Genomic DNA, 15,900 nt, shown 5'->3' with positions numbered 1-15,900 from the left:
TTCTTGCAAGTGGATGAATAAGGAGAAGGGATTAGAAGTCATTCCTTCTTTGAAGGGACTTACTATCAGAGGATGACTTCATGGTCATTAGACTGCTAATACTAAAGAAAAACTCAACAGGACATGTGTCATGTGACTGTTGACTTAATATTTATTATATCATTTATTTAAAATAGGTTTATTTCCCTTTCTTTTCCACAGTGGTTGGAGAAAAGGAAAAGACAAATAATGCTGTAAATGTTCGAACAAGAGACAACAAAATTCATGGAGAGATTTCTGTAACTTCTGCCATTGACAAATTGAAGAACCTCAAGAAATCACGTACACTAAATGCTGAGGAAGACTTTTGAAATTCTTCCTTGTTCTTGCTTCTATGTAACCTTGTTTTGACTTCAAAAAGTGCATTTTTCTTAATTATCTTTAGTACTTCTGAGAGCTTTTGACTGACTGATGGGCTCAATGAGAAAGGAAACAATGAATGAGTAGCTGATATTACAAGTTTAATTGGTTAATGTCTCTGAAGATAGTAAGAGGACAAGCTTGGGAAATTCTTAATTTCCTAAATGCCTTGAAAGACTTAAATGGAAAAATATTATTCACTGAAAGAGAGGAAATACTGGGGTATGGGATATGAATATGATGAGATATTATTGCTGAGACTGGGCTCTCAAACGATAGGCTTCAAATAAAAATCTGCAAAGCTTTTTTAAATATAAGAGAAAACCTTATTTTCTAGTAACACTACACCTCAGGTATTTTTATGGTTGTTTTACTAAAGTTCACACTGAAACTTTATCTCCAAAATTGGAATCATCACTTAATTTAACTAACCAACAACTACAAAAGAAGCTAGTACTAAGTACTGGATTCCTGACCAAGAACTCTGAACTTCACATTCAGTGTTGTGGAATCTACTGTGGTTTGCAGTGTAGGTTAAGAGTTGCTGTTTGAATGCTTCTAATTGACAACTGAGCCTTGTTCATCTGTAGAAAAAATAAATTCCTATATAAAACACAGCACACAGTGTTTCCAGTATTTCAGACATTGGCTTACACCATAGTAAGCGGTTCCTCTATGGTGAATTGCTTTTTTAAGATGACATATTACTGATTTACAGACTCAGTTCACCGTAAAAATAAAACTGTCAGTTATTTTATCAGCAGAAATGGATTCATTCGGGAATAGCAGATAATTATAATTTGGGACAGGTAAGCTACAGCAAAACCATACCAAGTCTGGAGAACACAGAAGAGAGGGCAGCTTTTTTACAGAGCATAGGTAGTGGTGGGGGAGGAGGAATTGGGAAGGGCTGCTATAATCAACAAGTCCATTGGAGTAAACTGGGAGCTTGAAGTGTAGTGGCTTTTCTTTGGCTGAATTGTGACAGCTTCTCATTGGCTGGGCTGTTGCAGCAAAGACAAAATCATTCTCCCTCTTGCTGGGGTAGCAGAGTATAGGCTCTTCCCATAGGGAATGCAAGGTGCTCGGCTTCCAGTTGGGGTGTGTAGTCCATTAGGAGTGGTAGGGCATAAGAGCTCCCCNGTTTTTTATTTATTTCTGAGAGAGAGATGGCGTGAGCAGGGGAGGGTCAGAGAGAGAGGGAGACACAGAATCCAAAGACAGACTCCAGACTCCCAGCTAGCTGCCTGACTGTATCTTAAATGCAGCTCCCTTTAGTCAGTTTCACAATGCAAACAGATGTTTGATTTTAACTGAGAGAAATGCCTTACTGCTCAGAACCTAACTTAAATAGCTTTATGCTGATAGAGAATCTAGCAACCAATCAAGAAGTATTTATTGGGTGCTTATTTGGCGAGGTGCCATGCAATTCAAAATACACTGAAGACATGCTCTCTCTTCTCAACACACTTATTATTTAGCATCCTGAAGTTAGTAAACAAAACTGCATTTTATATCAAACCTGTATAGTGCTAAAAGGTGTGCAAATTGTGTGATATAATTTTTAAGGTAATATTTATTGAGGTCTTATTGTGTGCCAGCCACCGTTCAATATATTCTTTTCATTCATCAAAACTGGCTAGTGAGGGGCGCCTGGGTGGCTCAGCTGGTTGAGCCTCTGACTTCGGCTCAAGTCATGATCTCATAGTCTGTGAGTTCCAGCCCCGCGGCGGGACTGGAGTCTGCTTGGGATTCTGGGTCTCCCTCTGCCCCTCCCTGCTCATACTGTCTCTTTGTCTCTCAAAAATAAATTTAAAAAACGTTAAAAAAAAAAAAAACTGGCTAGTGAGGGAATGGAGAGTCAGAAGGCCCCCAGAAGAATCTCGTGCCAGGTGGGTGGGAAGGAGAAACGCAGGTCAACGACACAGGACAAAGTAAGCTGTGACAAATCTAGTGCAGTCTGCCTCATGGGCACGCAGGGAGCCGAGGCCTGGGGTGCAGCTGCCCTCCCCAACGCTGGCCTTCACCAGGGAGGGGCCCATGCTTTGGACCCTCCTTTCACATCCCAGGGTTCTTGTCCCAGTGCTTCCAGACGTGAATACTTGCCAGGTATACTTACTGTCCTCTCTCCGATCTGAGGAACTTCCTGGAAGTAACGCAGGTCTTTAAAGAGTTGGCTAGCGGTGAAACCAACAGCTGACCACAGAGAGAGATGCCAGCTGGGCACTGATCAGGTCAGCAACGCAGAGAACGGGGGTCTTTTGGGGGCTGTCACACCCTGGGGGTCACTTCCCCAACTAGGTTTGTGCCACAGTTTCATCTGTAAATAAGTACCTTTTCAGTATGAAATGACACACATCATCAAAACCTTCGTAGAGTAGCGAGCACAACGCAGTTTTTAACCTCTAAACATACAGAGCCAGCCCACATAAATGGTTGCCAACTTCCCAAATTTGCCCACCTCTGATTGCAGCCGCTTAAGGTGTGAATTTCGGTCCCGGGTGACCTTTGCCAGTAGCTAGCCAAGAAAGGCGAAGCGAGCGCATCGTCCAGCGGGCGTGGGGGGCACCAAGGAAGCAAACAAGCTCAAGGCGTCGCGACCTTACCCCACCTCCGGGTACCCTCTGCCCGTCCGCCTCAGGGCGGGGAAGTCAGCGAACACCAGCAAGAAGCCTGCCCTACGGAAGCCACGCGAAACTCACTGCGCGCCTGCGCCCTGCGCTCTCCAGGCCGCGCTCGCTTACGCCCCTACGGCGCNGGGGATCTGCTCCGCCTCTGCCGCGTGCTGCTGTTCCTCTCCCAGTTCTACATCTTGTCGGGCGGGGGTGAGTTAAAGGCCGGGGACCACGCGGGGTCGGGCTGAGTGGTAGCGAGGCCCCCGGGAGCGGAGGGAAGCGTCCGTGCTAGGCCCGCGGGTGGAGGGCGAAGGGCGGAGACTGATTGCTGCAGCCCAGTCTGGCGGGTCCTGGCCGCCCACTCCGCTCCGGGACCTCGGGGCCGCAGAGTTCGGCCAGGAGCCCTCGGGCAGGGGACCGAGGGCTCGGGTGTTGGCCGGGGAAGCGGACCTGGACCCCGACACCACGCTTTGTTCCCTAATTGCCTGTTAATCTAAATTGGTGTCGATCCCTTTGGCGTTTCTTTGTTTAGTTTTCTGGGCCGTCAAGCTGTGAGGTTTTCCTAACCAGTTACTGGCCTGGTGTGGACCTTGCGTCTTAACCACACAAACCAAGGTTTTCATATCCTAGGATAACATGTTTCTCTAATTGTAGGATCCTTAAATTTAGAGCAGTCGCAGCCGCTGGCTCAGTCAATAAAGGATCCGGGCCCAACACGTACTTTCACAGTAGTTCCCAGGGCAGCAGGTACTAGATATTTTCTATTATAGTAAATGTGTCTATTTATATCTAGTGGTTTATTTCTTCTTTTTTGGATAAAAATCACTTTCCACTCTTTAGAAATCTTTACTGTATTTTAGGTTATGTGAACTAAAGACGGGTACCCAGATGTATTCTGTTGACTGTCTTGACATTGCAGTACCTTTTGACATTCAGGCCTCATCTCTTTTTCCATTTCCATGTTCCTCATTTCTGTCTATTATTTTTCGACCTTATTCATCAAGGTCACCTTCAACCAGTGCTTTTTTCCCATCAGAAAATTTCTTTTTCTTCTTAAACCCCATTCCTGATGTTGGACTTTAAAGGTTCCTCCTGAGACTGTGTGAAATGGAAAGATCAGAGGGACTCAGACGTGGAGTCCCAGTCTGGTTGGTTGAGCTACTGGAAGCTTGAGCAAATTATTTACCCCTTCAGGATTCACTCTCCTCATCTTTAGGGTGGTGAGGTTAGCCTGGCCCTCTAAAGTCCTTTTGGCTCTTTCTAAGTTTCCTATTTCCAGCCACAAGAATAACCGAATAAACAGAAAAGAAAAATGATATTTTGTAGAATTGCCCACATAATACAGTGACTTTAAGTGGGACCCGTTTTAAATGAGTATTAGTGTGTTTTGCTAAACAGAACCTTTGTAGGTCATCTCTTTAGAGTTCCATTATTTCAGTGAATTGAAATTGGCAAAGGTGTTTTACTGATTCTTATTTGGGTGTAAAGACCACGACAAGACAGCAGCATTCTTGAATTTAAAACACAAATTATAGAGAGAACACAAGAAATTTTTATTCTTTTGGATGTTTTTGAAAGCCTCTCTTCCTCCGCAAGAATGCTTGCAATTCGATCCTCTCTTAATTGATAAAAAAAATTTATTGTACTCCCAGCAAGGTTGGCTGAGGAAAAAAATTGCAACCCAGTGAACCAGTTACTAATACAGAGAGCTATGTTGGACTTACTTAAATGTGGTCTGCACATTATGGCTTATTGAAGTACCAACGTGGAATAATGACAGAACTTTGTCGAAAGTTGGTACCCTTATTATATTGATTGATTCACTTAAAGGGTCAGTGGCGTAATTAACCCAATCTGTGAATTCATGTGAAAAGAATATTGGATTAGAAACAGGTTCACATTGTGGTTCCAATTTTGTCACTCCCTCGTGATCTTGAACAAACTTTACCGTCTCTAAACTTTAATTATTCATCTTGTTAGAGTAGATTTTTTGGAAGCCCTAACTTACACCTCGCTTTGTGTATACATTAGTTGTACATAGGCACCTTTGCTTTTCCTGCCCATTTGTGCGGGGGGTGGGGGGGGCAGTAATTAAATCCTTTTTACTTAGCTATTGAACTGTTGCCTCAGGTCACACAGCTTGGTGGCAGAACCTTGCTTGACTTGCAGGTGTCTCTGACTCCCAGCTCCGTGCATTTTCCATTCCAGCGCAGTAGTTCATTGCTAGCAATCGTGTCCCTTAACCTTAGGAAACTGTTTTGTCCTGTGATTCTGATCAATATTATATGAAAATGAGCTTCTCTCTTACTTTCCACAGAAAGTACTGATATCCCACCGTATGTGATGAAGTGTCCAAGTAATGGTTTGTGTAGCAGACTTCCTGCAGACTGTGTAGAGTGCAGGACAAATTTCTCCTGTGTCTACGGGAAGCCTGTCACTTTTGACTGCACAGTCAAACCTTCCGTTACCTGTGTTGTAAGTACTGCCACTTAATTCTTTTAAATGAACTCATTGTAAACCTCAAGTTCTAAGCACAGTGTAGACATGACTATGGGGGCAGTCCTGAAAGTGCTCCGCCTTCTACAAGCAATATTTTAGAAACAAGGACACCTTGATCAGAAGACTGAAACTTTCATTGCCAAGGAAGGTTCGTGGCCAGGGTTCAGATGGCAGTTTTTCGACAGATTAAATTGGAGCAATTATTCGACTTCTTACAGAAAGTCAGAAATAGAAAAGGCCTCTTAGCAATGATCCTGTTACAGTCATCACACGTATATCCTGGTCCTGACATTTTGACAGGCAGGAAGGAGCCTAGAAAGACTGTCCTAATTGGTGCCCCATAGCGTTCTCTAGGGGTACCTGCTTCTGAGCTACTTGACTCCGGCTGCCGTTAGAATCACTCCTGGAGACATCCCTAGTCGGGGTGAATGTGCGTAAGTGAGGGAGACTCCGGTGTGTGCATTTTTAACAACTGGACCAGGTAAATTATCGCACGCTTCCTCGCTTGGGACGACGATCCTCGTGTCTGGGCCAGGTGAAGAGTAGAAACGAATAATGAAGCAGTGTTTTACTCTTGGCCCTACCGTAACTCGCTATTTATTAACCTGTCTCTTGTTAAATGAGGGGAACGAGCAGATGGGCCCAGAACAGCTATTTCTGTCGTATTTCCGTGGAACCCTGCTTTGGGGAACTGGTTGAGAAAGAAGGAGCAGATCCCATGCTGTGTCCTCTTTTGCAGATTTCTTTTGACCTGGCAGTTCTGGCGTTTTTGTCACAGGAACAGGGCTCCTTCCCCCTCTCTTGTTTGGAACTTGATCTGCGGAGGGCTAGATTGGAAAGTTCCTTCCACCCCTACACTCTTTCTGTAATTTTTCTCATAGCTCTACTATCAGAGAGGGAGAGAGGAAGGCTTCACCTCAAAGGGGAAATAAGATTTTATGCTGTCACTGTCTCAATTTGGTTTTTATAAACATGTTACCGTTTTATATACTATATCAGTGCACTTGAAAATCGAGAGTGTCAGATACTCTTCGTGACTGCCCTTGAATTATTAGTCTCTGTTACTGTGTCTTAAATACGGTGTGGCTAAACCTCTTTATTTGAAGGCTCTTAAAAATTTTTATCTCCATCTGACACTAATGTAACATTGTGTGACAATTCTAATCAAATACAAAAATTAAAAAATTTATGTCTCGTGGGTCTGACAGATAGTAGGTACTTAGTGAAAAATGGGAGACTCTGATATTGAAGGGGAACTTTTCCAGAATTAGCCTCCTTTGTTGTTTGTCTCAGCTGCTCTGAACTTCATCTTCCAAAGCTGGTTATTGAGGAAGACATACTTCTCAATGTCTTCCTTCTTTAGATGTTCCAAAAACAGTTTCATTTAGTAGAAAATGGCAGAAGATAAGAAAAATAACAAAGGTAGAGAAATTACAAAGCTTAGGGAAGTTTTAGAACTCCTTGGTCATGGTGCCTGGTAGTGTCCTCACCCCCCACCCCCAGCTGAGATGTGTCCCGGGTGAGATTTTTTCCCCCTCCCCCTCCTCCTGAATTCATATTACCTGCCTCCTCTATTAGCCAGTAATAGTCCTGTAAAATTTCTGGTCCCTGGTCGTTAGGTGTAGAATTTGAAGTCTGCCCCCAAGGGAGAATAAGGAGTCTAGTGGTCTGTTCTAAAAACTGGAGAGTGGGGGCACCTGGGTGGCTTAGTCGGTTAAGCGTCCGACTTTCGCTTAGGTCATGATCTCGCGGTTTGTGGGTTCAAGCCCCGCGTCGGGCTCTGTGCTGACTGCCAGCTCAGAGCCTGGAGCCTATTTCAGAGTCTGTATCTCCCTCTCTCTCTGACCCTCCCCTGCTCACGCTGTCTCTCTCTCTCTCTCTCCTAGAAATAAATAAAAATATTTAGAAAAAAATAAAATAAAAAAATAAAAACTGGAGAGTGGTAAAATACGTGAATTGGCTACCTGGAGACATGAGTCCTAGGGCTGCTGTCACCAGGCCGTCCATGGCAAGTCATGTGTTTTTAACTTGTTTAATGAAGATCCATAGGGATCCTTCTTGGTAACTGAGTCACTGTTTCAGGAAGAAATAATCCACAACCATCACATGCAAACATGCAGGTCCTTGTTTTCTCTCACTGGCATGTGTGTGCACTCAGGGGCCTGATGTCCCCTCTTATTCTGAACTTAATGGGGAAAAAAATGAATTCTTCTAGCCCTTGTCCATGCATACTGACCAGGACTCACAGGCTAAGGGAATCTCATCTGGATTCCCTTACAGAAATGAATGTAAAAATCCAGCAACCCCTGCCATCCCCTTCTGTTCACTTGTCATGGCAATTGTCAAGCCCGTTGCTGTCAGCTGGAAATGCGCCTGTCAGAAATGTGGGTTTGTATTACTTGGAGAAACAATCGGTGTGCTGGTATTTCTGAACCAGGTATAATTCCTTCTGATGGGTTCTCGGTTCTTAAAAATGACAGCTGTTTCACAGGGGGAAGGGTAGCAGACCTTTTCCTGTAGATAAGCTTTGGAAGGGGTCTTTACTTCCCTGGGGAGCAGGTGGATGCAGTCAGTGCTGGGCTGCCCGGGGCCCTGGGTGGAAAAAAGTAGAATCCCTATTTTGTTCAAAATAAATTTCAGAAAGATCAGGGATTTAAGGTGATAAACAGAAACCACAAGGTAGCAGAGAAAGCTTGAGATTGTTTTGTTATTGTCTCAAAGGGAATAGTTTTCTAAGTATGAAGTAAAATTTAGAAGCCGTAAAAACGAATTGATACATTTGACTACTAAAAATGACCTAAAGCATAAAGGCAAAAGATAAATGACAAACTAAGAAAAAAAACCATTTCTAACATGGGTGACAAATAATGCATTAATATCTATAATATATGAAGATTTCTAGGGGTACCTGGATGGCTCAGTTGGTTAACCTTCTGACTCTTGATTTTGGTTCATGATCTGTTTTTTGAGTTCGAGCCCCACATCAGGGCTCAGTGCTGACAGTGTGGATGGAGCCTGCTTGGAATTCCCTCTCCTTCCCACCACTCCCTGCCCCCCCGCCACTTGTTCAGTTGCAAAATAAATAAACATTAAAAAAAAATTTCCTAAAAGCAAATGAGAAAAAGATGACAGTCCTATAGAAAAATGGTATTAGGACATAAGTAGATGGTTCTTAGGAAAGGAAATGCAAATGGGCTTTCAACACATGGAAAAAAATGTTCAATTTTCCTCGTAATTAAAGAAATACACATGCATGTGTTTTTAAACCTACCAGGTTGGCAAGAAAATAAAAAAGCTCAGTAACACTGAGTTGGTGAGGACGCAGGGGACACTCCTTTCTTGTTAGTGGGTAGGCAGGTGGTCAGCCTCTTAGGTAAGCGCTTGTCATATCTGGGAAACTTACAGATGTATGTAACTTGTGACCCAGCAGTTCCCTATCTAGAAATTTATCTTACAGAAACTGTACATGGTTGCAAATAAATGTGCCTAAGGATATTCTTAGCTGCATTGTTCACCCAGACAGAAGATTTAAAACAAGCTAAATGTCCAAGAGAGAACTGTTTATGACTCACTATGAAATGAAATAAATAGCAGCTATAAAAAGAACGAGGCAGCTCTTGAGATATTTACTGATAGCTACAGAATTAAGTGAAAAGTAAATATCAATGGGAAACTTAAATTTAAAAAATAAAGAAATATATGTGACATAAACGTGCTCGTGCATAGAATAGATTGCCTGGAAGGCCAGAGGCTGAGCAGCACTTGCTGCTGGAGAGGGCAGTGGCTGCTGAAGGACCAGCTTCCTTCTCGCTCTTGTCAGGAGATTTGTACCATATACGTGTACTGCCTAGTTTTAAAAAACAATTGATAAGGGGCGCCTGGGTGGCTCAGTCAGTTAAGTGTCCAACTTCGGTTCAGGTTGTGGTCTCACAGTTCGTGAGTTCGAGCCCCATGTCGGGCTCTGTGCTGACAGCTCAGAGCCTGGAGCCTATCTTCGGATTCTGTGTGTATGTCTCTCTCTCTCTCTGCCCCTCCCACACTCACACTCTGTCTTGTCTCTCTCCTTCTCTCAAAAATAAACAATAAAAATAAATAACAATTGATAAGAGTCATGTGTTACCAATAAACAATATTGCCCAAGTCAAATGGTGCCTTACCCAGTTTGGGATGCTATTCACAAAAGCAGTTTTGCATCAATGAAAAAAATTAATAAACTGACTGATACCTCCAAAGGTGATTAACCATTTAAAAATGATTTTGAAAATTATATATTTCAGTATAATGTCAAGTGGGGGGAAAAGGATAAGAAATGCTTTCAGTATAATTGCACTTACATAAGTCTATAGTCCCAGAAGAAAAAATGAAAGATTAAAAGTGGTTCTCTCTGGAGAGGTTACAGGGTTTTTTTCTTGTGAGTTCCAAATGTGCAACACACATAGGGTGTGCCCTACTCTTAGAAGCAGAAAGCAAAATAATGATTTTTTTTTTAAATCAGAGTGAAAAACTCTGGTCTTAAAAGCATAGCACCCACAGCGAACACTTGCTGAGTGTCCACACGTTGTTCTAAAGAGTTGAGGATGCTTTTCTGGGATGACCTGTTGGTCGATTGCCCCCAGTGGAGATGTGAGCAGCAGTTAACAGCCCTGAGGTCCTGGGCCGGGGGGTGGAGATTTGAGATTGGATTTGAGACTCAGTCACCAACCAGATGCCCCTAGGAATATCAGGCTGGAGTTGGGGAATGCGGGTTCTGCACATCACTTGCAGCCTGTTGACCTTGAACAGATGTACCCATCCATCCTAGGTCTCTGTGACTCTGGTTTGATAAAATACTTTTGTATTACAAAAGTACAGATGCTCATTATGCAAAATTATACAAATGAAAGTGGTAAAATAATCCTACCATCCTGGAATGACCTTTATTATTTTGGTGTAACTTTATGTAGATTTTTTTCCGTTAGGTATATATTTTGGGGTGTATATCTTTATGATTACAGGATCAGACCGTGTACATTTGTTTTGCACACATATTGATTTGGTACCTGTTTTTCTGCCACTTTCTGCCAGTAGTAGATGTCTTTTAGAAGCTTTGTGCCATGTATTTTTATTGGCGTATTAACTGCTATATGATGATTGATTCGTTCTACGTCCTTGGGCATCTAGGATCAAGACTTCAAATCCCAGAAGAACTTCATCATCAACATGACGTGCAGGTTTTGCTGGCAGCTCCCAGAAACCGATTATGAGTGTTTCAACTCCACCAGCTGCATGACCGTGTCCTGTCCTCGGCAGCGCTACATTGCCAACTGCACAGTGCGGGACCACATTCACTGCTTGGGTGAGTGCGGCTTGAGGAAGTTCGTGAGCAAACGACTCTCCTTTAAGCGTGCATATGGAACTTTAATGAGCAGTTTGGGATTTAAATTGTCTAATCAGAAACCTTTATTAGTTATGCCAAGCCTCACTGATAATAAAGTCAGTGGCGCCAGAAGGTAGCTACACTTGTGGCGAGAATAGCTTAACCGGTAGTTGTTGAATTACTGATACAACATTGTACATCAACTGAAAAATAAAAAATAAACTCCATGAATTAAAAAAAAAAGTCCAGAAAATCTGTAATTCTCTTATCTTTTAAAATGTAATGTTTGATCAAACAAGAAAAAATGTGTAAGGTATAAAGCCTCATGTATAGTAATAGCATTTCACCCAAATTAACAACGAAAACAATCTAATGCCATCAAAACTACCTGAGTGTTTTTCCTGCACCCGGTTGCCCTACCTTCTTCGAGAGGTAACCACCTTGATGAATTTTCTTATCATCCCATTTCCTTTTCTTTACATTTTGTATAGTTCTGTCACATGTATATAATAAAATATAGTATGATATATTATTCACTAGTGCATGTTTTTAGACTTCTGTGAAATAATAGTCTGTTTATGATCTTCTTGGACTTTTTCCTCTCAGCATTATATCTCTAAGATTCATCCATGTGTCTTACCTTTTTATTTTCTTCTGTATAATATCCATTGTGAAATTGTATCGTACTTTACCCATTCTCCTGTGGATGTGGATTATTTAATTTTTTGTTCTCATAGGTTGTGCTGCATTTAATGTGTTTGTACATATCATCCCTGGTCGCACGTGTGCAGGAGTTTGTCTAGCGTGTACTCTCTAGCATGTCCTATTTTCCAAAATGGTTTTAAACAATTTACATTCCCACTATTGGTGCATAACTTTTTTTTTTTTTTTTTTTAATTTATTTAGTTATTTTAAGAGAGAGGGCAGAGGAGAGGGAGAGAAACTCCCAAGCAGAATCCACAGAGCCCAACAGGGGGCTCAGCTTGAACCCGTGAACTGTGAGATCACGACCTGGGCCAAAATCAAGACTCAGACGCTTGACTCTCTGAGCCAGTCGGGCGCCCTGGTACATTACTGTCTTTAATCAATGTGCTTTCCAGTACTTACTGTTCATAAGCTTTGTCTTTCTTAAAGACTTCTGGGAATTCTTTTATATTTTGGATAATAACTTTTTGGTGTTCCTGAAATTCCTTTCCCAGATTTTAAGTTTCTCCTTCCACTTTTTTGGGGTTTCTTTTGAATAGAACTTGAATTTTTTTAACTAAAAAAAATTTTTTTTTAATGTTTTTATTTATTTTTGAGAGAGAAAGAGAGACAACATGAGCAGGGGAGGGGCAGAGAGAGAGGGAGACACAGAATCTGAAACAGGCTCCAGGCTCTGAGCTGTCAGCACAGAGCCCGATGCAGGGCTCGAACCCACAAACCATGAGATCATGACCTGAGCCAAAGCCGGACGCTTAACCAACTGAGCCACCCAAGCACCCCTTGAATTTTTTTTTAATTAGTTGAAGTTATTAGCCTTTCATAGTTAGCCCTTTTATTTCCTATATTTTCTTTTGAAAGTTGGAAGTTTGGCCTTTCACATATTGGTCTGTAATCCACCTGGAATTGGTTTTGATATGTGGTGTGGAGTAGATTCAGGTTTACTTTTTTCCCTACGTGGATAGCCAGTTGTCTCCCGAGTGTCAGGGCCAGTCTGCATGTGCCCTGTGTCCCGCAGGAAGTGTTGGGGGCAGAGGCGGGGTGGGGCTGGGCTCTCCTTTTCCCATTGTTTGATTTGTCTGTTTCGGTACCACACTGTCTTACTCACCCTATACTTCCCGGAAGTCTTGATAGCTGGTAGGGCTTTCACATACTTTAAACTGTAATCCTTTCTACACGGATTTAAATATTAAATGTATACTTAGAGATGGTAAGGACTTTGTTTTTACCATTCACCATAGGAAACTTTAATTACCATAAAGAAAGTTGATTTTTAGGTTTACACATTACTAGGCCACTAGTCTCTGTGTAAGAGTATTTGTGTACCCATGTTTCTAATGCAGAGTGTTTTCCTTTTTTTTTTTTTTTTTNTTTTTAAGGTAACCGTACTTTCCGAAAAATGCTGTACTGCAACTGGACTGGAGGTTATAAGTGGTCTACTGCTCTGGCTCTGAGGTAAGTGTGGCTCCTGGTGCGTTGAGGATGCCATTTGAATTTCACTGGGGTCAGTGGAATCTTCATATGTTGAGCTCAGCCGAATTCCCCCTTCACTCAGATTCTTTCACAGGTGTTAGCTAGGCCCTAGGAAACGTAGCTGGTGGGGAAGGGGGTCCGTGGATATTTATTTAGATGACCAGATCAGACCAGTCCCTTCATGGACTTTAATGGCAGGATGTTAGCCTTTCTCGCAAGATGCTTGCACATTCTCAAGATGACTTACTGAGTCAGTATTATAGATCATTAGAACCAGTCATGGTTTCCTCCTGAATGTACTGCGATTCAAAGACGCTATATACTGTTTCAAATGGATAGGTTTATGACTTGTAGTTTTAATTTTTAGTAACTCCCTCCATTATAAAAACTAATATCTACTCAGTACTTAGTTTTTAGTAGAACTGGAAAAATTGAAAATGACCGAGTAAAACATTAAAAATCACCTATAACTCCACTATCCAGAGATAAGCATGGACTTCACGATTTTGACATTAAAGTGTGTTTGAATTCATTGAACTTTTCAACAGCTTTGAGGAAAAAAATTGTACCAGTTCCCCCCCCGCAGTGGGAAGGCAGGTGGGATGCTGGTTAAACAGTTCACTAATTAAAAAGTCGAGGCACCTACAGTTGAAGGTTTAGCGTTAAAGCTTGAGACCCTGTGGCCTGTGTTACATGGATGGGGTTTTTGACCCTCATCCCTGTAGACATTTGGACCACATAATTCCTTGTTGTGGAGCCGTCCTGTGTCTCTAGATTATTCCAAGTTGCCCCTTAGCACTGCTTTGTGAGAACCACTGTTGGGGCTGAGGCGAGGTCAGCTCCTGCCTGGCAGGAAGGCACGGCCGGAAAGTAAAAGTCCAAAATAGAAAATTAAGTACAACGGAAACAAGATTTGATAACTAGCCAGGGTCTTTGTCAGCAGTGGTTCAAATGAAAACTAACAAATTTTTTTTTTAAATAAATTTTTTATTTTGGAATGACTTGAGACTTCCAGAAAAATTACAGTGATCGTTCCTGTCCCCTGTCAGCTGGTTGCCCCAAGATTGTTAACATCTTAAATTACCATGGTACATTTAACAACTTCACTTTTAAAACGTAAGAATAGTTTTCTGCTCAGAGCTCAACATCGTTTCTTCCAGAATATTCCCTGAATGGGAGAACGTCTCGGGTTTACCTCAAAGTACCCAGTGGCGGGGGGGAGGAGGACGTACGGATGACTCGGGGTTGGCTGCATGCTGAGAGTTGTTGGAGCTGAGTCATGGGTGCTGCTCTCTTCTCTTCTTACTCTTAATACGGCTTGAAGTTTTCCATGATGAAACCTTTAAAAGAAGTACAACAAGAAGTTGTCTGAATAGCGTTAGATCTTAGAATTTGGGGAAGAACCTTAAAAGTCATTATTCGGGGTGCCTTGGTGGGTGAGTCGGTTAAGTATCCAACTTCAGCTCAGGTCATGATCTCACAGTTTGTGGGTTTGAGCCCCATGTTGGGCTCTGTACTGACAGCTTAGAGCCTGGAACCTGTTTCAGATTCTATGTCTCCCCTCTTTCTCTGACCCTCCCCTGCTCATGCTGTCTCTCTCTTCTCAGAAATAAATAAAACGTTTAAAAAAAAAGTCATTAATTCATAACACTCAGTGTTTGGAGATGAGTCACAGAGCTCAGGCGACTGGGACTGTCAGGTGGTGGCAGGCTGCCTCGTGACAATGCCACCTCCTGACTTCATGTCCATGTCCTTCCTGTTGGACTGTCTCCCTGCTTTGTTCTCATGGATGTGCCATTTTCTAGACGAGAAAGCCATGAGATGGATTACTTTTCTTTGGAAGAGGACCTTCAGATTCAGGACAGCTAAAAATTTTAGGTTTACTTTTTGATATTTTTTTTTTTAAATGTTTATTATCTTGAGAGAGAGAGAAAGAGTGCGCACACCCAGGAGCAGGGGAGGGGCAGAGAGAGAGAGACACAGAATCCAAAGCAGGCTCCAGGCTCCGAGCTGTCAGCCCAGAGCCCCATGGGGGTTGAACTCCTGCACCAAGAGATCATGACCTTAGTAAGCCGATGTCTAATGCTTAACTGACTGAGCCCTCCAGGCGCCCCTACTTTTGACATTTAAACAGTCTTCTGGCCCATGATTATTCGATGTTGTACATTTACATTCTCCTCAAGGGTTGTGATCCTTTGAGACTCTTTCACAAGTGTGACTCCGTGCCATCTTTGAGCTACGCTGGGGGGACGGCTGATGGACCCCCTTCTTGTTTGCTGTTGCAGCATCACCCTCGGGGGGTTTGGAGCCGACCGTTTCTACCTCGGCCAGTGGCGGGAAGGCCTCGGCAAGCTCTTCAGCTTCGGCGGCCTGGGGATATGGACACTGATAGACGTCTTGCTAATTGGCGTTGGCTACGTGGGACCGGCGGATGGCTCCTTGTACATTTAGCTGCGGCTCCGTGTGCATCAGAGAGGAGCAGTGCTTTTGGTCTCTTTGCCTGTAGGAGTTGACGTGCTGTGAGTAATGTATTTGTATGTTTTTAATGTACAGCATCTGTACTTTGCCTGCCTTGATAAAGGTAAAATAATAAAAACACCAAACCATGTTTGTCTGGAATTTGTTTTTATTTGCCTGAAATCTATTTTTTTCTGTGAAAAACCTTAAACTGACTTAAACTAGAACAAATTCTGCAGTGATTGAGAACCTGCTTAATTCCTAGACTTTAGTTTCGAATTGTTGAAGTCCATACATCACTTGGATCTCCTTTAACAGCTTTTTCAGTTATGATTGCAGAAAGTGGAATGTGTTTTTGTTCTTTGGCTAATAAAGTTGTCTAACCTGAACTTCACCTGT

At 42.5% G+C, this 15,900-nt stretch overlaps 2 protein-coding genes across 2 annotated transcripts in view; both read left to right on the top strand.

The window, feature by feature from the left end:
* Positions 1-1,016, top strand: part of TARS3 (threonyl-tRNA synthetase 3) — a 60,875-nt gene extending 59,859 nt beyond the window's left edge. The window contains exon 19 of the mRNA XM_077762418.1: positions 202-1,016. Coding sequence (XP_077618544.1) covers positions 202-350 — 149 coding nt within the window. The 3' untranslated portion in view covers positions 351-1,016. The remainder of the gene's footprint in view (positions 1-201) is intronic.
* Positions 1,017-3,115: 2,099 nt separating this feature from the next.
* Positions 3,116-15,663, top strand: TM2D3 (TM2 domain containing 3; the record flags this gene model as incomplete). The annotated part of the gene is made up of 6 exons (XM_077762417.1): positions 3,116-3,224; positions 3,669-3,761; positions 5,332-5,489; positions 10,674-10,848; positions 12,951-13,026; positions 15,330-15,663. Coding segments are annotated over 6 exons (777 nt in total), but the record flags the coding sequence as incomplete, so codon positions are not given.
* Positions 15,664-15,900: the final 237 nt, after the last annotated feature.

The sequence above is a fragment of the Crocuta crocuta genome, unplaced genomic scaffold, assembly GCF_008692635.1.
Source record: "Crocuta crocuta isolate KB4526 unplaced genomic scaffold, BGI_CrCroc_1.0 scaffold93, whole genome shotgun sequence".
Taxonomy (NCBI): domain Eukaryota; kingdom Metazoa; phylum Chordata; class Mammalia; order Carnivora; family Hyaenidae; genus Crocuta; species Crocuta crocuta.
The sequence above is the reverse complement of the archived record's forward strand: the minus strand, read 5'-3'. Positions and strand labels throughout refer to the sequence as shown.